This window comes from Capra hircus, chromosome 24 (assembly GCF_001704415.2).
Source record: "Capra hircus breed San Clemente chromosome 24, ASM170441v1, whole genome shotgun sequence".
NCBI classification, from domain to species: domain Eukaryota; kingdom Metazoa; phylum Chordata; class Mammalia; order Artiodactyla; family Bovidae; genus Capra; species Capra hircus.
The window spans coordinates 4008603-4031986 of record NC_030831.1 but is presented as its reverse complement, the minus strand read 5'-3'; the positions used below and the strand labels follow the sequence as shown (position 1 = coordinate 4031986).

The 23384-nt window shown below is 53.3% G+C and overlaps 1 protein-coding gene across 3 annotated transcripts; it reads left to right on the top strand.

Annotated features, from left to right (window-relative positions):
* CNDP2 (CNDP dipeptidase 2 (metallopeptidase M20 family)) lies at positions 5207-19605 on the top strand. Of its 3 annotated transcripts, none has more exons than XM_018039687.1 (12): positions 5207-5279; positions 8413-8503; positions 9591-9734; positions 11860-12022; positions 12783-12871; positions 14401-14601; positions 14794-14878; positions 15524-15684; positions 16437-16601; positions 18238-18379; positions 18554-18701; positions 19059-19605. In XM_018039687.1, the coding sequence occupies exons 2-12, from the start codon at positions 8444-8446 to the stop codon at positions 19126-19128; spliced, it is 1428 nt and encodes a 475-aa protein (XP_017895176.1). In that variant the 5' UTR covers positions 5207-5279; positions 8413-8443; the 3' UTR covers positions 19129-19605. The 3 variants fall into 3 exon arrangements, with proteins under 3 accessions (XP_017895176.1, XP_017895178.1, XP_017895177.1); XM_018039689.1 differs by lacking the exon at positions 5207-5279 and adding an exon at positions 5317-5590; XM_018039688.1 differs by lacking the exon at positions 5207-5279 and adding an exon at positions 6453-7977.

The following is a 23384-nucleotide window of genomic DNA, read 5'->3' as shown; positions in this document are numbered from 1 at the left end:
AAACAGAAAATTCAGCCCCAAACTGACACACCGACAGCCGAACTCGGTCTCCAGTGAGAACCACGTGGCTCAGAAAACCTTCCAGAAAGCAGAGGAGACTGCCCTGAATATCTCTGTACATGACAGCAAGAGGCAGGAGCCAGAACCTTGGCGTCTAAATGTAAACGCGGCACGTGGGCACACGTTCCAGTTCCCCACGGTGATTTTATTGTAGAAAGCTCATAAATACTAGTGGCAACAGCAGAGCCTTACATCTTGAAGCTCTTTCAAGCTCTTTGACCTTGAAAATCTTTGGCATAGTCAACGTAAATTTCATTGGGTTAGAAGAGCAAATGGCAGGGGTTTTATGAATTCATTAAAATGACATTCTTAAATATACTCGTAGTTAAGGTGTCATATCCTTGCAGACCAGAGAGCCGGAAAGGCTGATTTAAAAAGTGAAGACCAGGCCTAGCCACTGCTGCTGCTGTTCTAGTCATTGTTTACTTTGGCCTGGAGTCACCAAAGAAATTGGAGTTTCCTTCAAAGCAGTGACTTAAAAGCTCTCGTTTCCACCTCTGCTCACACCTCTCTACCCAGGTTGGCACCTCTAGATTCTTGGATGAAAGTGCCTTCCTGAAAACATTAAGTCAGGAAGTGCTGCTAAGTCAGGGAGAGCTTTTTTCTTGAAGAGAAGGGCAGTTCTGTGTCTTCAGATGCAGAGATGGCATCCTGACCTGACCCCACATGGGATGGAAACTGCTGCCACTTCTGATGGCATCAACAGAGAGCTGGAGCAAACTGCCCCAGAGTTCCACTGGCTGAAAGGTTCTCCTGTTCCATGCCTGTGCACTGGGAGCAGGACGGGCCGGCTGGGCCCGGGGTCATGCCCCGTCCACGGTCCCGGGCAGACTGCGTCCATCTCAGGCCCCTGCAGCACAGAGCGCCCCGCTGAGCTGTGACGTCACCCCCTTGGCCAGGGTGGGGTTGCACCCGGTGGGGTGCACGACCCGGAAGCAGCCATTAGCACGCGGGCTGCTGGCCTGGAGAAAACCTGGCCGAACCTTCTTCCTGGCAGAAGAATTGACTCCTCGTGGAGCCTTGCTAAACCGATCAAATGCTGTCTTTTGAGAAATTTTAACTTGAGACAAAGGAAGTGAATTCTGAGAGTCCAAGTAGAAAGTGGAAGCAGACTCACCCAGAGCAGGAACCAAAGGCGCGAGTGCTGTGGCTCTGGGGTGACCGCTGGGCCATCAGGGTGGATAGCAGCATCCAGGGGCCGTGGCTGTGCGAGGCTCCAAGCTGACTGTGGGCAGCCCCCTCTACAAAGCCCCCTCCATCTTAGCATCTGCTTCTTCTCCCTCTCCCTCGAGCTAAAGGCCTAACCCGGGGCTCAGAAGACACACCAGGCATGGCCCTTACCCAGGAGTGACGTGTCACTGGTGAGTCAACAGGAAATCGCGGTGATTGGAAGCAGGATCTAATGTTTTATCAACGGATCTGTAATCGACAGTAACTTTCATAATGCTTGTACTCCCTAAGTTCCCAGAAGTCACATCATTTCTCTTCATGAAGTATCCCTCCACATACCTCATTCTTTGTCTTCTCTTAGTGTCCCTGTTCCCCAAAAAAATCCAACAGAGAAGAAGAGAAACCTGCCTACTTAGCTCCTTAAAGGAAGATCAGAGTTGTCCAGACCAAGCAGGCCGCAAAGCATCCTTTACCAAGGGCGGGATTGCAGCGCCACCTGCTGGAGATTCCTAGCTGTGCTCCCTTAGATTTAAATACTAGCTCATCGCAAAGTCAGCGGTCTTTAGACTGAGACCCCCACGGGCACAAAAAGGCTTTGAAAGGAGGGTTCAGAAAGATTTAAGGGCACTAATTCCCAGCTGCCCCAGTTCCACGTGTTGTCTCTCCTAGAGCAGGTAAACCTGGGACCCTGCCGGCAGTGGAGCCCTCTGCTGGCCTTCCTTCATGTCTTCTTGCTCTGTTTTACAAGACACACAGAGGGACCCAGACCGAAGGTTTGTGTGCCCCCCAAATCCATGAGTTGAGACCTAACACCCCAAGGTATGGTATTTGGAGGTATTTGGGCCTTTTGTAAAGTGATAAGGTCGTCATGAATGGGTTTAGTGTCCTTAATAAAAGACCCAGTGAGCTTTCTGCCATGTGAGGTTATATCGAAAATATGGCATCTATGAACTGGGATAGGCTTCCCAGGTGGCTCAAGTGGTAAAGAACCTGCCTGTCAATGTGGGAGACATAAGAGACGAGGTCAGGAAGATCCTCTGGAGGAGGGCATGGCAACCCACTCCAGTATTCTTGCCTGGAGAAGCCATGGACAGAGGACCCCGGTGGGCTACACCGGGGTTGCAAAGAATCAGACACGACTGAAGAGACTTAGCACACACATGAACCAGGAAGTGGGCTGTCGCCAGACATAGAACCTGGTAACACCTAGAGCTGGGACTTCCAGCCTCCAGAACTATGAGAAATAAATTCCTCTTGTTTATAAGCCACCCAGCCTGTGGCACAGCAGCCAGGACCGACCCAGACACTCAACACCACGCACTGTTCTAAGTGCTAAATTGCTCCAAACAAAGGAACAGTTTGAAATACAGTTTGAAAGTATGTTATTGGAGAATGCCTCCTCACTCAAGGCCACCTGTCTATTGCATATTTTGCTTTATTTCTAGGGGCAAGAGGTAGAAAGTTCCACCTCCGACAATTAACATTGTATTTCCCAGTGAAAGAGTTCAATATCAAGAGTAAAATTTGCATTTTCTTAACTTTTATTCAGATTTTCAGGATAAACATTTTCATTAACTCTTGCCAAATGACTATTAGGTACTGTAAAGGCATATTCATTTTTACTTCCTCTTGACCTTATTAATTTTCACCACATGCCCATAAAATTTTAGTAAACAGGTAATGTGTTATGGATTCTACTCTAAATCACCTTTTTGCTGTACCTAATCCTGTCTCATTCTAGCAATGATCTCATTTATAGATACCTGAATTAATTTAAAAAAACTCAATACATATGAGTAAAGGATTCATTTCCAATAAATTACTTTAAGTTGCCAAAAATTCTTTACCAAAGCATATATATAGGAGTTTTATCAATCGTGTATTACTACTAATTGTAATGAGAATTTGTTGTTGTTGTTGTTCAGTCGCTGTCACGTCTGACTCTTTGCGAGCCCGTGGGCCACAGCACACCAGCAGGCTTCCCTGCGTGCCACTGTCTCCTGGAGTTTGCTTAGATTCATGTCCACTGAAGTCGGTGATGCCAACCAGCCATCTCATCCTCTGCTGCCCTCTCCTTTTGCCTTCAGTCTTTCCCAGCATCAGGTCTTTTCTAGTAAGTCAGCTCTTTGCATCAGGTGGCCACAGTGTTGGAGCTTCGGCTTCAGCATCAGTCCTTCCAGTGAATATTCATTGTTGATTTCCTTTAGGATTGACTGTTTTGATCTCCTTGCAGTGCAAGGGACTCTCAAGAGTCTTCTCCAGCACCTCAATTCAAAGGCATCAATTCTTTGGAGCTCAGCCTTCTTTATGGTCCAACTCTCACATCCATACATGACTACTGGAAAAACCATAGCTTTGACTAGACGGACCTTTGTGGACAAAGTATTGTCTTTGCTTTTAAACATACTGCCTAGATTGGTCATAGGTTTCCTTCCAAGGAGCAACCGTCTTTTAATTTCATGGCTGTAGTCACTGTCTGGAGTGATTTAACCCAGAAGAAAAAGTTTAACAGTTAGAACTTTCTAGTTATAGGGAAGTAAATACTAATTTAAATTTTATACATATTCTGTTGCAAAGTATGATAGGATTATCAATAAAAGACTCTCAAGTAGAAACATGTTACAACTTGACAAAATTCTGCGACAGATATGGATGGAAACAGGATTTTGAAGGAAAAACAAATCATGTTAAAATTTAGGTAAAATTTCTAATAAAATTTTATAACATATTTACAGGATGTGGGAAACTACATCTCTTGCAACTATTAAACTTATTACAACAACAATACAGAATGTAGGGGCGGTAAAAGTTTTGTCAAATATTGGAGGGGGTAACTCTAACAGAAGGAAAAGAAGGCGTCAGAGGATAAGATGGTTGAATGGCATCACCGATGCAATGGACATGAACTTGGGCAAACTCTGGGAGGTCGTGAAGGACAGGGAGGCCTGGCATGCTCAGTTCATGGGGTCGCAAAGAGTCGGACACCACTGGACGACTGAACAAACACCACCACTCTAACAGATAATCGTACCCCCAAGGATCCTTGGAAGGGTTAAAAAGATGATAGCAGACGCTCAATAAGTAAAAGTGGCTCTAATTCCTTCATTGAAGTGAAGTTGCTCAGTCGTGTCTGACTCTTTGTGACCCCATGGACTGTAGCCTATTACGCTCCTCCATCCATGGGATCTTACAGGCAAGAGTACTGGAATGGGTTGCCATTGCCTTCTCCAGAAAATCTTCCTGACCCAGGGATCGAACTGCTTTACTGTCTGAGCCACCAGGGAAGTCAGTCCCTGTGATTACTGAATTTAAATACTAAAATATTTCCTCTCTCAGTCATGGTGCTGGTGAAGGACTGGCGAACCAAGAGGCAAAGCGTGAAACTGCTGCACACCCCGCATGCCCCGTAGGAGCTGGGCCGCGGGGATGAGACTGTCGGCGGGAGGTCTGGCTTTTTTCTTCCTCCCCCAAAGCCTGAGGGTTCGGGTGTGTGTGGGCGCCCCAACTTCAGACAACCCCCACCCCCCGCACCAAAGACCACATCTCAAACCTCATAGAGAGGGAGGTAGAGGGAGGTCATTACCTGGGCAGGTGCTCTGGAGCCCCGCCTCTCCGGCTTCAGCCCCGCCTCCCTAGTTTCAGCCCCGCCCCCCGGTTTCAGCCCCGCCTCCCCGGTTTCAGCCGCGCCCATCCCTGCCCCGCCTCCCCTGCTTCAGCCCCGCCTCCCCGGCTTCAGCCCCGACCCATCCCCTGCCCCGCCTCGCCGGTTTCAGCCCCGCCTCCCCGGCTTCAGCCCCGCCCCGCCGCATTCCCGTACCGCGCGGTGAAGCGCGGGGAGACGGTGGGACGGGGCGACGCTATCCGCAGAAAGGCCCTGGATTGGTGGACGGCTCGGAGGCGGGGGCGGGGCGACGCCGGCTCTTCCGGAAGGATCCGTGATTGGTGGGCGGGGGCGGGGCGGGGGCGGGGCGGGGGCGGGGCGGGGCTGGCCCGTCCCGGGGGCGTGGCCGGGACACGTGGTGCGGAACAGGCGCTGCAGCTGCTGGCGGGTGAGCGGCCTTCTCCGGGTGGAGAGGCCCCTGAGGACGGCGGGAGCGGGAGGCGAGGCCAGGAATGTGGGGCCGTGGGCCGCCTCCGGAGGAGCAAGAGAGGCCGGGCGCGGTTGGGGAGCCGCTGATGCCGCCCCGCCCCGTGGCCGTCCCAGATGGCAGGAGAGGGTGTTGGGTCAAAATGCAGCCCGTTCCGCTCGGAGGTTGGGGCTCTGGGATTGCAGGGGGCGCGCCGGTCTGTCGACCCTCCCGCGGCGAGGCCCGCAGAGAAAGCCTGGCTCTTCCCGCGGAGCCCGTGGCGGAGGCCGAAGGTTGGTGCTGCGCCCGCGGGGCAGAGGCCCGGGGTCGGGGGTCTCTAGCCCCTCGCCCGCACTTGAGGCTGGGAGGTTGCTCTGAGGCAGCGTCCGCCTTCCCACCCGTCAGGTGCGGTGATGCTTGGTCCCCGGTCGGCCTGCACTGAGTCCTTGAGACCCTGGGCCTCGCGGGCAGAGCCTTCGACCCGCCCCCGCCGCACGCACGGGATCCTGGTGCTGACTCAGCGATCTGGTGGAGGTTTCTTCATGCCTTTGTCGTCCCTGGTGTTGGCAGGGAGGAGTGGCCGAGAGTCATTTTGTAGACCTGTATGTTTGCGATTGGACAAACTAGAGGGTTCCGCCCCTGTTTTAGTGGTTTTTACGCAGACTTGCAGCCACGATTATGGTGTGTGTTTAGTCCCTTCCTGTGTCTTGAGTTAATGCGGGACGGGATGGGGCGCTCATAACTGGAGGAACCTTTTGTAGGCGTCACTGGATGGTCCCGGGTGCTACCCTGTCACTCCTTGCTCTCACACTAATTCACTGCTGGGGCTGTTACTCCCTAGAACCTTAGATTTCAGGAGTGCAGTGTGCCTAGCACTCTTGGATTTGGTAATACTTGCTTTTATTCCCTCCAGCTCAGCACTTTTACCCTCCTTAGTGGGGTTCACAGGGGCATATAAAAGTGGTCCCATTTAACGGATTTGGTGCTGGCAGTAGTGAAACAGGAAAAACCCAAACTGAGTCGGAGGGAGAAATGGACCCGGCCCCACCTCTCTGCGTGAGCAGTTCAGAACAGCAGTAGCTTTTCACTGGCCCTGGTGAGGTGGCAGGCCCTGCCGAACAATCTGGTCTCTGTTTACTCTTCTTTGGTTTAAAAAAAAAAAATGCAGCTTTGATAGTTCCATCTTTGACTTTAGCTGGAAGGCCATTGCTTAATCAGGCCACAAAAAACATGGTATTAATGAGAATTTATCACAATGAGCGTGGGATCTGTGCTATTTAATGACCAGAAACTCAAATGAAAAGTACCTGACTTAGCGTATTTTCCTGCTAAATAGAATTTCTTTTGTGATTGAAAACTTTGACTTATGTGCAATGCCTCTGCATTTACGACCCTGTCATTGAGATAAAGGAGAAGGCAATGGCACCCCACTCCAGTACTCTTGCCTGGAAAATCCCATGGATGGAGGAGCCTGCTAGGCTGCAGTCCATGGGATCGCTAGGAGTCGGACACAACTGAGTGACTTCACTTTCACTTTTCACTTTGACGTATTGGAGAAGGAAATGGCAACCAACTCCAGTATTCTTGCCTGGAGAATCCCAGGGACCCTGGAGCCTGGTAAGCTGCCATCTATGGGGTCACACAGAGTCGGACACAACTGAAGCAACTTAGCAGCAGCAGCATTAAGATAAGACCCTCAGCTGAAACAACCTGAGTTGGCTGGGAGGTCTGTGTGCTCTGTCACTGATGTTGGAAGAGGATTTTCCTTACTGAACTCTCACTGCACATCCACAGTCTGCTGCCAGGCTTCATGACTCTGAATTAAGTCCCTCGTCTGTTTAGAGCTCCTCGTGGCTCTGACGGTAAAGAATCTGCCTGCAGTGCAGTAGACCAGGGTTCAATTTCTGGGCCAGGAAGATCCCCTAGAGAAGGGCCACCTGCTCCAGTGTTCTTGCCTGGAGAATCCCATGGACAGAGGAGCCTGGTGGGCTATAGTCCATGGAGTCGCAAAGAGTCAGACAGGACTGAGCAGCTAATACTTTCACTTCTTTCTGTTTAGATGTGACTTCAAAGTCCTAAACCGAGAAAAAGATACTGTTTAACTGCAGTGTGTCCATACACGGGTACTTGACTGGTGTCTTGCTCCAGAAATCAGTTAGCAGGGTCTTGTGACTCTGAGCCGCAGGTCTAAAATACTTCCCTTCGCTGTGGTGCTGAGTTTGCTCCCGGTCCCTGAGCTCTTCTCAGTCACTGCTGAGGCTTGAATCTTGCCACGTGATGGAAGCCGAGTTGTCACTTGGAAGAAGCAGGGGGAACCCCTTCAGAAAGTCCCAGTTCTGGGATTTTCTTTATCTCGTGTGAGTTCCAGTTTTTAAAGATGCGAACACAAATGGCACCTTCTCCCCTGTGTCGGTAAGGTGGAGCAGGATGAGTTTGGTCTCCAGCAGGAGAAACTGGACATTGGAAAATGCACCTGGGGAGGTGGACGCTTGTGTTCCCTTACCAGGGAACAGGTTTGTGTGTCCTCATCCCAGTGGACTTTCACACGCTGTCCTGGCCATTTCTGACCTGTGTTGTCAGTTTCCTTAACCTAAACCCACCTTCCTCTCCTTGGATCTTGGGTGCTGTGCTGTTGGTTTGCGGTGTAGGGACACATGACATTTTTGCTGAGAGCCTTGGAGTGAGTATTTCCTCTGTGGTAATAGTAAGTGGGAAGTTCTCTGTGTGCTTTGAGAATAAAATTAAATTTTTTAAAAAAGTGTTAAGAACAGTGGTACATCAGTGCTCCTGGAAAGTACCTGCCTTTAATTATATCAGATTGTCTTCAACTCAGGCCCTTGCTTCAGTTACCTGCCATTCTGTCACACAATTCCTGGGTATGTTTCTTTCTGGAAAAAAAAAAAAGAAAGAAAGAAAAAGAATGGCGATCAGCCTGAGCCTCTGACTGCTTTCCCAAGCCGTTCTCTGAGGACACTTCCTGGAGCCCTCGTGACGGCCGTGTCCTGTGCTGTCAGGGGCGGGGTGCGATTTATGATCCTGAACAAGTGCCTTCCGGGCCTGGGGATCAGTCGGGCCCTGTCTCGAGGCAGCACTAACAGGTTCTTCTTCTTTCCAGGAGTCTCCAGGGTCTGTGGTCTGGTTGAAAGATGTCGGCCCTCACCGCCCTGTTTAAGTACGTGGATGAAAATCAGGATCGGTATGTTAAGGTAAGGGAACGTTTAGTGACTGTTCACGTTCAGTTTAATCCCGTAGGACCCAGAGAAACTTCCAAGGAGCTAATATGATTGATACTGTTCTAATCAAGTATTAAAAATGCTGTCTAGGCAGAGAAAGACAGATGCTAGTGTGATCTCACTTATATGTGGAATCTGAAAAAGGTGAACTCAGAGAAGCGGAGAGTCGAACCCTGGTTGCCAGGGACATATGGGTGGGGAGATGGGGGTTTGGCCTAAGGGTACCGACCTGTTACGAGATGAATAAGCTCTGGGGATCCAGGGCACCGCGTGATGAATATAGTTACCAGTACTCTGTTGTGTGTTTGAATAGATGTTAAGTCTTGTCTCCCCAAGCAAAAAAAAAGGTAACTTAAATTGTGTGTTGTCGAGAGGTCTTTTCCTCTGCTTTGTCATTACGGTATGTAAGTTATTCTTTCGGCTTTTAATAGAAACTCTTAATACATGTTTCTAGAAACAGCAAAGCTAATTCAGGATTTTTGTCTGTTCTTGTGGTAGATATAAAGAACTATCTTACATTGCATGTTTCAAATGATTGAGTAATCTTATATGTTAATCTGTTTCTTGATGTTAACGTAAAGAGCCATGCTTTAAAATCACCTTTGGTAGACATATTTCAGGTGAAATCTTTCCAGTTCTCATTTGAAAAATTCTGTTTTAGAGAACATGGCCATTCTCAGGATAATAAATAAGGCAACTTGGACTGTGAAGATATTGGGTATTTTCTGTATCTTTCAGTTTCAATTTTGTCAGATTCAGATATAAACGTGTTTATGAAACACATTTCATAAAAAAAAACTTACACATCTTGCAACCACATCATGCTTGGTGGTTAATGGGTCTCCTGTCATTTTGTATGGTTCTTGGTATGGGGTCAGTGCAAACCGTCCTTATATCTTAAACAGAAAGCAGACGTCACAGATCTCTTCCCCCATGTCTGGGCAGCAGGATCCAGATGGAGCAGACAGCTCTGTGGGCCTGAAAATGGCCCACCCGTGAGCGCCTTCATCCCTCCTGGAGCAACTTTTCCAAATCCCTTTTGCTTGTTCCCCACCCACAGAAGCTCGCGGAATGGGTGGCCATCCAGAGCGTGTCAGCATGGCCTGAGAAGAGAGACGAGATCCGCAGGATGATGGAGGTGGCTGCCGCCGACATCAAACAGCTGGGCGGCTCTGTGGAGCTGGTGGACATCGGGACCCAGAAGGTGGGCAGGATGGGTGCTTTCCTGGGAGGCTCCGTGGAGCTGCTGGGCATCGGGACCCAGAAGGTGGGCGGCAAGGCAGGCTGGGGGCTTTCCTGGGCAGCTCCGTGGAGCTTGTGGGCATCAGGACCTAGAAGGTGGGCCCTGGGGCTGGACGGGAGCTTTATTGAGGGGTTGGCAGGTCCTCACAAGTTCTGAAGGCTTTGCTGCAGATAAATCACTAGTCTTTATTGTGTCTTAATAACGTATGTGTTTGTTTATTTTCCATTGCGCTGGGCCTTGGTTGCTGTGCAGGCTCTTCTCTCGTTGTTGCACAGGCTTCTTACTACGATAGCTTCTCTGGCTGCAGAGCACGGGCTTTAGGGCACACAGGCTTCGGTGGTTTCAGTTCCCAGACTCTGGGCACAGGCTCGGTAGTTGTGGCACACGGGCTTGGTTGCTCCATGGCATGTGGGATCTTGCAGGACCAGGGATTAAACTCGTGTCTCCCGCATTCGCAGGCAGGTTCTTTTACCACTGAGCCACCAGGGAAGCCCAACTCGCTGGTCTTTCAAACAAGCACAGGTGGTCTGATTTGGATGGTAAACTGGGTGGCTTCTTGAGTCTGAGTGCACCAAGATTCACAGTACCCATCGTGTTCCTCCAGGGAGGGGAACTGTTGAGGGTTAGCCAAGAGGAAGCAAACAGAATGGCCCTTCCTACATGAGTTGAGGTTCCTCCCCCGAAGCCAGGCGGCCTTCAGACCAAGGTACACTCTGCCCATTAGATGCAAAGCTAATGAAGACACCCACTCACTCACACCCACTGTGTCCCCAGTGTCATGACTGATAAAATAGTGCTTTCTTCATGACTCGGTTCCTGAGAAAGAGAGACTTTACGTGTGGGGCACAGGGCTCAGCTGCGTTCTAATGCAGGAATCTAACAGATTCCAACTCGAATGAGTGATCTCGCTGTGCAGTACCTTATTCTGCTGTTTCCGTTTCAGATGATGTCAGCCCCGTGTTAATTACATGTTTCGTGCCATGCATTGTCAGCATTTGTAACACTCCTTTACGTTGCAGGGCTGACTGGGTTTGGTTTATCTTGGTTCTCTTGTCTGATGATTTACGTGTCGGTTGAAATCACAGTCCTGGGATTTTAGGAGTGGGCGTTCAGCCTGGTCTGCTCTTCTCATAAATGGAAGGACCCGGAGGCTCGGACAGGCTCTGTCTCCCTGGGAAGAGAGCCTCCCATAGTAGGTCCATGGCAAAGGAGGTTACAGTCTGGACCTTCCGATTCCAGTCCAGTTTGCATGTGAGACTTCTGCTCACCACAGACCGAATAGTTAATTTAAGGTTACTTAGGATTTATGTTGCAAATTCCTGGCACTTTCCCGACTCCTCACTGTGAGAGGACAGACCAGTATTCCTGGAGTTGTTTTCTGTTAGGAGCATACTTGTCTTGCTTCCTTTCCCTTTTTCCTAATACGCTAAAAAAAAAATCTAGGTGGCAAATAATTTTTAAGAGTTGTTACTTTAAAATAGGTGAAACTATTCCGACTGAGCACTCACACCTTAGCAATGTATTTTTCCTGGAGAAGGAAATGGCAGCCTACTCCAGTGTCCTTGCCTGGAGAATCCCATGGACAGAGAAGCCTGGCGGGCTATGGTCCGTGGGGTTGCAAAGAGTCGGACACAACTGAGCATTTTTAAATATCATCTTTTAAAAATTGAGCAAGCTGCCTGCAGTTATAAACATGATTGTCTCTGTGCTCTGGATTATGGGAACATATATTCTTGTTAATTATTGACTCAGTGGAACGATCTGATACTGAGCTCTGCAATAGAGGGTGATTGATGAGAACAGATACACTTGCCCGGGGCATGCTGATAGCACCTGCTGTAAACACCACTCTTTCTTTTTTTTTTAATTGGTGTGAAGTTGCTTTCCAATGTTGTGTTGGTTTCTCCTGTACAGCAAAGTGAATCAGCTGTACGTACACATATATCCCTTCCGGTCACCGCAGAGCCCTGAGTTCCCTGCACTGTGCAGTGGGTTCTCATGCGTTGCCTTGTCTGTGTATGGGAGACTGGGGTTAGCACCACACTCGACCGAGGACCATCCTCCATGGCCTCCCCTCCTCCCCCAGCTCCCTGATGGCTCCGAGATCCCACTTCCGCCCATTTTACTTGGCAAGCTGGGCTCTGACCCGCAGAAGAAGACGGTGTGCATCTACGGCCACCTGGACGTGCAGCCGGCAGCCCTGGAGGACGGCTGGGACAGCGAGCCCTTCACCCTGGTGGAACGAGACGGTAGGCTGCTCCCTGGAGGAGGGGGACCTGTACCACACTGGCTTTGGGAAGTGCAGCCCAGCCTCTCAGTTGCCATCTTTCCAGAACCAGCTGTTTTCACAGAACCTAGAAATCGGGTTCTGGAAGGTTCACATCTGTGCTCCATCCTTGAAACCCCAGGAAGTCTTCCTTTCCCAACAGAGCCTGGTCTCCGTGGCCTTGGGCACACTGGGCTTCCTGCGCCTGCCGCCGCTTTCCCAAGAAGCCTGGCCTGAGCCAGCATGGCCCCAACCTGGGACCTGAATCCAGCCCGACTCTAGGGGAAGCGTCAGCGTTTCCCCGACCCCCGCCCCCGCCCCACCTTCATCTCTGAACATTGACTTTTCCGCATGGGACGTGGCCTTTGGCCCTGCGGAGCAGCCCCCTCGTGTGTACCTTGTCCCCTTGGGCTGACTCCAGGCTGTCTTTAATTGAAACCTTTCCTCGGGACATGTTGCGTTCCTATTGAAGCCTCTCCGGCGGCGCAGGGGCAGTCAGGTCATCACGGCTCACGTGGTCCCTGCGGTGCACTTGCCGTCTTGTCCCAAACTGAGGGCCTGGACCCGCCCGCACTCTGCCCACCCCTCCTCTCATCCCCTCCCAGCCACTCCCAGTGGTACCCTGCTCCGCACCCTGCCCTGGGCACCCAAAGGTCACTCTCATCTCACCCTGCTCATCTGCCTTCCCCCGCCCAGCCCCGCCTGTGACCATCACCCAGTGAACATGCTGATTGCTATTCCAGGCAAACTGTATGGGAGGGGAGCCACCGATGACAAGGGGCCGGTGGCCGGCTGGATCAACGCCCTGGAAGCCTTCCAGAAAACCAAGCAGGTATGCGGCCTGCGCCCTGCCACCCCCATTCACCTGTTCCATCTGGTGGTGCCCAGTGGGGCTTTCCAGAGCAGCGTAAAGATCAAAGATCACACTCCCCGCCCCCCGTCCCAGAGCGGGATCAGTGCAGCGGGGCCACCTTCCGCTTCATAGCCTATTTTCTAGTTTTAGGAAACACTGAAGATGCAGTGGTTTATGGTTGTTCTAAGGTCACCCCATTGGTGACTCAGCAGGGACCCAGCCAGCAGGGGAGGCGAGAGCTCCGGGCACGGACCGTGCCTGGGAAGGGGGTGCTCACCAGCAGGGGACCCAGGCTGTGATGGGACCGAGGCTGGGATAGCGGGCAGACTCCTTACTTCCTGTTATTCTCTTAATCCAGTACTCTTGCCTGGAGAATCCCATGGATGGAGGAGCCTGGTGGGCTGCAGTCCATGGGGTCGCTAAGAGTCGGACACGATTGGGCAACTTCACTTTCCCTTTTCACTTTCATGCATTGGAGAAGGAAATGGCAACCCACTCCAGTGTTCTTGCCTGGAGAATCCCCGGGACAGCAGAGCCTGGTGGGCTGCCGTCTATGGGGTCGCACAGAGTCGGACACGACTGAAGCGACTTAGCAGCAGCAGCAGCAGTTGTGATCATAACATATAGACAGTTTCTGCATCTTGCTCTTACCTTGAGATGACATAAGACAAGCGTTTTTGTCAGGACGTGGAGGGGCAGATCTGAAAAGGGTCCAAGTGTGCTGTGCTCAGGGGCCCTGGGGTCTGTGGTGGCGGAGAGGAGGGGCATCTGTTCAAAGACCCAGCCCCCAGCGCATCTCTATTCCCCTGGAGAGGTGGAGGGGCGGGGCGTGCGGTGAGCGGCGCTTCCGGGGGCGGCTCTGAACTGGGACCCCACAGACGTGAGTGCACGTGGGCTGGCTAGCCATGGCCTTTGGCCTCAGATCCCTCAGGTGCAGCTCCATGGTCTCACCTGTGGAAGGGGGCCACCCGCCTCAGGGCACAGCGCTGGGGAGACCCAGAAACCCCCGAGCAGGAGGCGGCTGCCTCTCAAAGTCGCTGTCGGCTCTGGAGGAGGAGGGCCCATGGTGGGTGGAGGGCCCGGCCCTGCGGGAGAAAAGCACCCGCTCACTCCTTCCAGGGGTGCACGGCGTGGCCATCACGGTGCGAACGGAGGCTCCTGCCGGGTTTGTGTCCCAGCCTCTGTCTTCAGGCAGCTCCGCTTTGCCAGAGACGCCTGATCTGTGCTGGGTAATCACAGAAACCCTGCAAGTGGGCCGCGCGATCGGGCTGGGGCCCCCTGGGAGCAGTCCTTCCAGGTGACCGGCCAGGGCCAGGCCGTGTCCCGGCAGCCCAGCGCTGGGGCGGAGGGTCTCTGCCAGCCCCCACTGCCCACCCCGCGGTCATTGCGGGGAAAGTCAGTCGAGTATTTGAAATGGACGGCCTCACAATACTGGTGGCTTCCTGTCCACTGTTCTAAGAAATAAACTCCGTGCGCGCTGATTGCCTCCTTCACCACCCCCTTCCCAGGAGGTCCCCGTCAACGTCCGCTTCTGCCTGGAGGGCATGGAGGAGTCGGGCTCCGAGGGCCTGGACGCGCTGATCTTCGCCCAGAAGGACGCGTTCTTCAAGGACGTGGACTATGTGTGCATCTCCGACAACTACTGGCTGGGCAAGAACAAGCCCTGCATCACCTACGGGCTGCGGGGCATCTGCTACTTCTTCATCGAGGTGCGCGGCCCGCCTCCCCCGGGAGGGGCTCTGGTTGCTGCAGCCTTGTGATTTAGGGAGTGCCTGGCCAGGCCTCTGGGGCAGCAGACTTGGATTTCGGAGCGTGCCCTGTGAGCGTCCTCTGCCAGCTCTCCCACAGCGGGGTGAGGGCGAGGCCCGAGAGCAGCCCACAGAGTGGCTGTGTGTCCGCAGGTGGAATGCAGCGACAAGGACCTGCACTCGGGCGTGTACGGCGGCTCGGTGCACGAGGCCATGACTGACCTCATCATGCTGATGGGTGAGCTCGGGTGGGCCCCTGCAGCGACTCGGGGGTCTTCTCTCCCTCCCTCTCTGGCTGCTCCCTCTAACAGGCCCACGTGGTTCATGTCTGCCCCCCTTTCCCTCCCCACCCCCTTCCCCCGGTCACCACACCCCACCTCGGGTCCCTAGAATCACGGCCATCCTTGCCCTGGCTGCGGTGGTGTCTCACCTTCCTGCAGGGGGTTGCTCCGGTCCAGTTGGCTGTCACTGGCCACGGCGGGTCTCCTGTGAGGCTCTCTCACGGCCCCACCTGGCACCCGACCCACCCATTGAGTGCTGAGTCCCGTTTTCCTCCTGGGTGGTCAGCGTGTGCTGTCCATGAAGCCGCCTTTCCTGGGCCTGGAGTCAGCTCTGTATCCCTGGGTTTCCCCTCCTAGGCGTGGGGGTAGGGCTTCTTAGGGCACGTGCACTAGAAGGGACACAGGCCTGGCGGTGGGTGGGCCACAGGAGCCAGCGTGCTCCGTGTGTCCTGCCTCCCCTGTGGTGGTCTCTGTACCTAAACAGGAGGCGGCCCCACACCCTCCTGGGTCGTCACGGTAACAGATGACAGGCGGCCCAGGTGTTCAGCCTGGCCTGGGGGCTGCTGCCAGCTCCTACTCACCCCTGCTTGCGCACCGCCCAGGCTGCCTGATGGACAGGAAGGGGAAGATCCTCATCCCAGGCATCAGTGAGGCTGTGGCCCCCGTGACTGAGGAGGAGCTGGAGCTCTACGACAAGATCGACTTTGACCTGGAGGAGTACGCCAGGGACGTGGGCGCCGGGACCCTCCTGCACGGCTGCAAGGTGCCCCCCACCTGCCAGGCTCGCAGTGCGTGTGGCCCTGGGGGAGGCGGCTGCAGGCTGGACAGACCCGGGCATACCCCGGGCACGTGAGCGCCAGATGCTGCCAACATCAGCGGGCAACATGTGCCAGGCAGGGAGCTCTGTGAGGTGTCAAACCGCTGTGCCACCCCGGGGACCAGGGCACCTGCAGTGGGGGAGCTTCTCCTGGCTTGCATATGCTGGGAAACAGCCCACCTGCCCAGGGGTGTCTCACTGTTCCCTGGAGAGCTGGTTGCCAAGGTGGAGGCTGATTGCGCAGAACATTTACTTATCTGTTGGGAGAATCAGGTCTGGATATAAATTCCAGCTCTAAGTACCTGCAGCCACAGGCCCTGCGGAAGCAAAAGGAGCTCGCCAGGCGCCTTGGGGGCCAGCTCACCCAGCGGCCCTGCTGGGTCGGTGCCGCCTCCCTCTGGGCGTGCGGTCCCCCAGCCGCCTGGTCTCCCCTGTGAGCAGCTGGTGCTGACTCCTGACCCACAGTGCTGACTGCTGTTGGCAGTGCTGTCCCCTGACAGGCTGGTGCTGACCCCCAAGCCACAGTGGGGAATCCCCCAAGCCACAGTGGGGACCCCTGACCAGCCAGTGGGGACCCCCGACCCACAGTGGGGACCCCTGACCCACAGTGGGGACCCCTGACCAGCCAGTGGGGATGCCTGGCCAGCCAGTGGGGATGCCTGGCCAGCCAGTGCTGACCCCTGACCGTCTCTCTGCAGAAGGACATCCTGATGCACAGATGGCGCTACCCGTCCCTGTCTCTCCATGGCATCGAAGGTGCCTTCTCCGGGTCAGGGGCCAAGACCGTGATTCCACGCAAGGTGGTCGGCAAGTTCTCCATCCGACTCGTCCCGAACATGACTCCAGAAGTGGTCAGCGAGCAGGCATGTGGATGCGGGGGTGTGAGGAGTGCTGCTGTGCCCGAGGAGATGGTCACTGAGGGCCCCAGAGGCCCCCCTGACAGGGAAGGATGCTCGCCTCCCCCACACAGCCCCACCCTTGGTGCTCCCCAGCTCAGACATCACTAGAATAAGCAGGTCAGATCCTAATCAGAGATAAAGGCCAAACAGCATCCCCTGTGCACAACCTTTGTCCCTGCTGAGGTGTGCTAAAATCTGACCTGTGACCTCATTCTAAGGCTTTGAAGCAAAGGCTGACTTTGGGCTGAATGTGTTGTGGTGAGTGAGAGTCCAGGGTCTGGTCTGTGGTGAGCAACAGAGGGGGCTGGGGGTCCAGAGGGGAGAGGACTTGGGGAGGAGATGAGACCCAGTGTTCACCTGTAGACTCACTGTAGACCCAGTGTAGACCCTCATAGACCCAGTGTAGACCCTCACAGACCCCGTGTAGACCCTCACAGACCCCGTGTAGACCCCTCATAGACCCCGTGTAGACCCTCATAGACCCCGTGTAGACCCTCATAGACCCCGTGTAGACCCCTCATAGGCCCCGTGTAGACCCCTCATAGACCCCGTGTAGACCCTCATAGACCCCGTGTAGACCCCTCACAGACCCCGTGTAGACCCCTCACAGACCTTGGGTAGACCCTCATAGACCCAGTGTAGACCCTCATAGACCCCGTGTAGACCCTCACAGACCCAGTGTAGACCCTCACAGACCCCGTGTAGACCCTCACAGACCCTGTGTAGACCCCTCATAGACCCCGTGTAGACCCTCATAGACCCCGTGTAGACCCCTCATAGGCCCCGTGTAGACCCCTCATAGACCCCGTGTAGACCCTCATAGACCCCGTGTAGACCCCTCATAGGCCCCGTGTAGACCCTCACAGACCCCGTGTAGACCCTCACAGACCCCGTGTAGACCCTCACAGACCCCGTGGAGACCCTCACAGACCCCGTGTAGACCCTCACAGACCCAGTGTAGACCCTCACAGACCCCGTGTAGACCCTCACAGACCCCGTGTAGACCCTCACAGACCCCGTGTAGACCCTCATAGACCCCGTGGAGACCCCTCATAGACCCTGTGGAGACCCCTCATAGACCCAGTGGAGACCCTCACAGACCCAGTGGAGACCCTCATAGACCCCGTGGAAACCCCTCATAGACCCTGTGGAGACCCCTCATAGACCCAGTGGAGACCCTCATAGACCCAGTGTAGACCCTCATAGACCCAGTGTAGACCCTCATAGACCCCGTGGAGACCCCTCATAGACCCTGTGGAGACCCCTCATAGACCCAGTGTAGACCCTCACAGACCCAGTGGAGACCCTCACAGACCCAGTGGAGACCCCTCATAGACCCTGTGGAGACCCTCACAGACCCAGTGGAGACCCTCATAGACCCAGTGTAGACCCTCATAGACCCCATGTAGACCCTCACAGACCCAGTGGAGACCCTCACAGACCCCTTGGAGACCCCTCATAGACCCTGTGGAGACCCCGTGGAGAACCCTCATAGACCCCGTGGAGATCTGCCCCCTGGAGATTTGTCTCTGGAATGAACCCCCAGCCCTGGACCAGAGTCCAGGTTTGTGAGGCGTTGTCCCTCCTGTCTGTGGTTCAGGTTACAAGCTACTTGACCAAGAAGTTTGCTGAGCTTCACAGTCCCAACAAGTTCAAGGTGTACATGGGCCACGGCGGGAAGCCCTGGGTGTCCGACTTCAACCACCCTCACTACCTGGCTGGGAGGAGGGCCCTGAAGACAGGTGGGACACGCCCCTGGGGGCGGGCGGGTGCTGAGGTTCCCTGTGCGGGCTGGGCCATGCTGCCTCCCACCCTGGGAGCGGAGCCGCTTGCAGAGGGCCTGGGCTCAGGGTTGCTGGGCAGTGGATATGTGGTGGGCCCCTAAAGCTCGGTTTCTTTTGTTCTGCCCTCCTCAGTGTTTGGCGTCGAGCCAGACTTGACCAGGGAAGGCGGCAGCATCCCAGTGACACTGACGTTCCAAGAGGCCACGGGCAAGAACGTCATGCTGCTGCCCGTGGGCTCGGCGGACGATGGAGCGCACTCCCAGAACGAGAAGCTCAACCGGTGAGCGCGGAAGAGGGGCTGACTGCAGGGCGGGGCTGCTGAGAGCAGAGACAGACCCTGCCCGAGGGCTGGGGGCGAGGCCAGAGCCCTGGGTGTTAGGACGCAAGGTGGAGACCTCGGCCCAGACATGGGGGCCTGTGGCCGAAGAGAGGCGCTGCACTGAGTCCTGGTGGGAGCCCGCACATCCAGGAGGCCAGGATCAGGGCTGGTCCCGATGGGGTGCTGGGCTGGGCTTGAGAACCAACCAGGACCGGAGCATTTGGGGCCAGCAAGCCAGGGCGCCGGGCATCCGCTCCCGGAAAGAATGCGTGGGCCCAGAGCTCGGGCGTGTCACTGACCCCCGTTCCTCTCGGCCAGGCGCAACTACATCGAGGGGACCAAGATGCTGGCCGCGTACCTGTACGAAGTCTCCCAGCTGAAGGACTGAGCGCCGCCCCGCCATCCCCACGCGCTCCCCCGCCTCTCTCGGGACTGCCCGCCTCTCCTCCCCTCTGTCAGATTCTGCAGACTTCCAGCGTGGATGTGAGAGCCCCCGCCCCGTCTCAGGAAGGAGTAGCCTCCACTGGCCGCGATAAGCGGTCAGGCCCAGGGCCTGTCAGTGACCCTGGATGAGCTGACTGCGCCCCGGTGGTCAGCGTGCCATGGTCTCCAGAAGGTAGCACACGTTCCTCCATAGAAAGTGCTGGATGGCGTCCACCAGGGCTGAAGAGGGGATTCAGGGTCTCCTGGCCCTGCCTCTGTCCCCAAGTCATGGTCGTGCCCGCTCGGAGCGTCCTGTCTCAGAGCCTGGGGCCTCGAGAGCAGCCGTCCTGATCTGAGCTGTCTCGGGCACATCCTGTCCTGTTCTCAAAATCTTACCCGTTATGATGTTCCATCTCTGTATTAAAATCCTTCAAAACCTAAACCTGAGCCGGAGGGTTATTTGGTCTCAGTCTGTGTTGCCAGAATTAACAATAAAAGTGGAGCCTCCAGAGGAATGACTGCCTGCGCAGCTCACTCCACGCAGCCCGGTGTCTGTGGGAACTGGGAGGAGACACGGCGGGGCGGGGCGGGGCGGGGCGGGGCGGGGCGGGGCGGGGACCCACCCACCCCGCCTGCCTCTGCCGCCCCTGGCCGCCGGTGAGCTCTGTCCCGAGAACACAGAGGAACCGAACATCTAGCGTTAAAGGCCTCAGGGAGCACGCCGGGTCATTCCCTTTTCAGAGAGGATTGTAGCATCAGCCTCCGAGACTTTGAGGGGTGGGGGGTAAGGACGTTCTCCCTAACCCGCCTGCCTTTCCCTCCCGCCATTCCACGGCAGAATGAGACCGTGCGCCGTCTCCGGCTCATCGTGGAGTCCAGAGCCGCCTGTTACTTTCGGGTTTATGCACACCATCAGGCCTCAGCTCCATTTAGCAGAACCTGTTAGCCCACATCCTAAGAGGAGGGCCCCAAAGTGGACACGTGTGTGCCGAGCTCTTTTTTTTTTTTTTTAATTTTTATTTTCCTGAGTTCCCTGAGATGGCCTCCCAGAAGAGGCCGGTTCAGTGGGCAAGTTGAGAGAGACAGTCGTTGAGCAGAAACTGAAGATCCCGGGGTTGAACCGCATCCCTTCAAAGTCCGTATGTTAGAGGGTGGCCAGTGTGACTGGTGTCCTTATGTGGGGGGGGGAGGGGGTTTGGACAGGGGTGCACCGAGGGAGAGGACAAGGTGATAGTGAAGGCAGAGGCCGCGTGATGTGTCTGCAAATCAAGGAACTCACTCGGCAGGTGCCTGCGGCTCCCGGAAGCGAAGCTGAGGGAGGCCAGGCACAGACTCCCCACCCCCAGCCCACCCCAGGGGCGGAACCAGCCCCGCCAGAGGTGACAGGGCGTGTTCTCGGTGCGTCCCTCCAGTCTGCCAGCCTCGGGAGGGTCCCCCTGCTCTGTCTCCAAGATGACGCCCTCTGCGTGTGCCCAGCAAAGCCCTGGGTTGTCACAGATGACCTGAACCGGCCGCAATGGCCTCAGTAACGTCAGATGACTTCCCGGCCACTACCTCATCCCCTGTCTGCACAAGCAGTGCATTGCTTCTTCCTCCACTGCCAGACTGATTTCCGAGTGTGTACAGGCCCACTATTTCAGCCTTGTGCTCCCTCTGGGAGAGTGGGGAGGATGCCGTCCAACTTGGTTTTTTTGGGGCAGGGGGATATATGATGTGACCAGCTGGGGGCCTCAGTGAGACGTCCTCTCTCACTTTCCTCTGAGGTCCCAAGGAATGGCTGAGGTCCACTGAACTGCCACCCAAAGCACCCCAACTAGGAAGAATGGTAAGTAGACCCTCCACCGCTCAGGGTCTCAGGGACCAGAGGGCTACGGTGCATACATCCCACCAGTGAGCCAGGTGAAGCAGCTGATCCCCGCCTGCACTTAGATGTGTCCTCAGGCCCTCTGTCTCAGCCTGGGCAACGCACCATCTGAAAGTACTTTATCAGTATTTTTTGAGTGACTATACTAAATTGCTTCAACTCTTTGTGACCCTATGGACTGTAGCCCACCAGGCTCCTCTGTCCATGGGATTCTCCAGGCAAGAATACTGGAGTGGGTTGCCATGCCCTCCTCCAGGGGATCTTCTCAAACCAGGGATCGAACCTGAGCCTCTTATATCTCCTGCATCGGTAGGCAGGTTCTTTACCACCAGTGCCACCTGGGAAGCCCTTGGGCGGTCTTGCATTCCAATAGATGGTTAAACATTTTTTTCTATCAGTATTTTCAAGCATTTCATTCAGTGCCTGGAATCAGCTCCCCTCGAAGAAGGCTGGGACCGAGGTGTGGACACCAGGCCCAGGCAGGTGGAGAGAACTAGACTTTCAACAGTGAACTTCTCCATGCTCCTGTTTCTTCCCACAGAAGAGCAAAGTTACTCATGTGATGTCATCATGCAGCGTGCTGGCCTGCAGCTGATTATAATAAAAGTTTTCAGAGAAGAATCAGGATAAAACAGTAACTCACTGTGGATGACAAAAGACTTAGTAGCCATGGTTGCAAATACGGTAAGAGCTCATTTTAAAAAAATTACTCAGTGGACAAGGAAATTTGGTTATCTCTAAGGCATACGGCTTTCAAAGATAAAAATTGGTATTATGGTGGATTATATGGACAGTAAGAACATTAAGAAACTCCTTGGAATTTGTATGCAGTTTTTGGAACACATCTATTAGTTACATATATCAATACAAATATAACCTAAAGAAGGTTAAAATCACCTTTATTTCACAATGCTTCTCATGTAATTTAACATATCAAATAAGTCTAATTAATTTTATATCGCTATTTTTATAAGAAGAGAGCACAGATCTTTGATATTTTCTGGGGGCCCTCTGGGAAAAAAATTCCCAAAGTTGATTTGAAGTCAAAAAGATTTCTTTTAAAACCTGACTTTGGTGGAGTGGTGAAGACTTTGCCTTCCAGGGCAGGGGGTAAAGGTCCTGGCTGGGGATCCCACACGCCTAGTGGCCAGAAAACCAGAACATAAGCAGCAGTAATATTGTAACAAATTCAAGCAAGTGGTCCACATTAGAAAAAAAACAACAGCCCTGACTTGGGGAAGTTCTCAAATATGTCAACAGGTTTATACTTCATTCAATGTGATCGCCTGTAACTGTGAAATGATACTTAGTTATCTCTTTAACCAAAGTAACAAAAGATTTCAAAGGCATGTACAGAAAGTTACATAGCTATAAAAAGACCTAAGTTCTTTTAATATTGAGAAGACTCCATTTTCTGAAGTAATCAAAGACCTGATTAAGACAGCATGAAGTATAGGAAATTATTTAGGTAAGTACAGAATCTTTGTTTTCTAGGCATATTATTCAACAGGTAAAGTAAAATCTTTTGTGATAATCCAAGAAAATCTTGTCCCCTTAACACAGAATGCTACTACTGCTGCTGCTAAGTAGCTTCAGTCTGTCCAACTCTGTGCGACCCCATAGACGGCCTCCCACCAGGCTCCCCCGTCCCTGGGATTCTCCAGGCAAGAACACTGGAGTGGGTTGCTATTTCCTTCTGCAATGCGTGAAACTAAAAAGTGAAAGTGAAGTCACCCAGTGACTTCTGGACTGCAGCCCTGATATCAGGCTCTTCCATCCATGGAATTTTCCATGCAAGAGTACTGGAGTGGGGTGCCATTGCCTTCTCCGTAACACAGAATATTGAAGTCTAATTTTGCATAGCACACTGTTGATATTAAAGGTTTTTTTAAAAATCTTTTAATAAATTTAATTTTAACCCGCTTGACCACACAGTGTATTAATAATTCTCTTTCTCACTCTGTTCTGTAAATTAATACCTATTTTTTGTTCTTTATTCTCCTTAAAAAAGAATTGAAGCAACAATTAAATAATCTCTAAACAAGGACAAAATTATTCTCCTTTTCCCTTATCAAAAATGCATACTTATACCTTAAACCTTTTTTTTAACCAAAAATCACATCTTGCTTTCCTTGCATACTTTGTATTGAGTTTTTTTTCTTTATCATTTTTATTTCTAGTAGTCTCATTTACATATAAAACTAGAATTCTTAACTCTTAGTAATTAATATCTTGTGGATGTTGGGAGGTAAGCAATTGTGAACTGTTTGTCACATACAGCTTTCTGTAGTAGATGAACAAATTTACAAACATATCAAGTCATCATTTCTAGGGGCATATGCTCCCTCCTGGTGGTC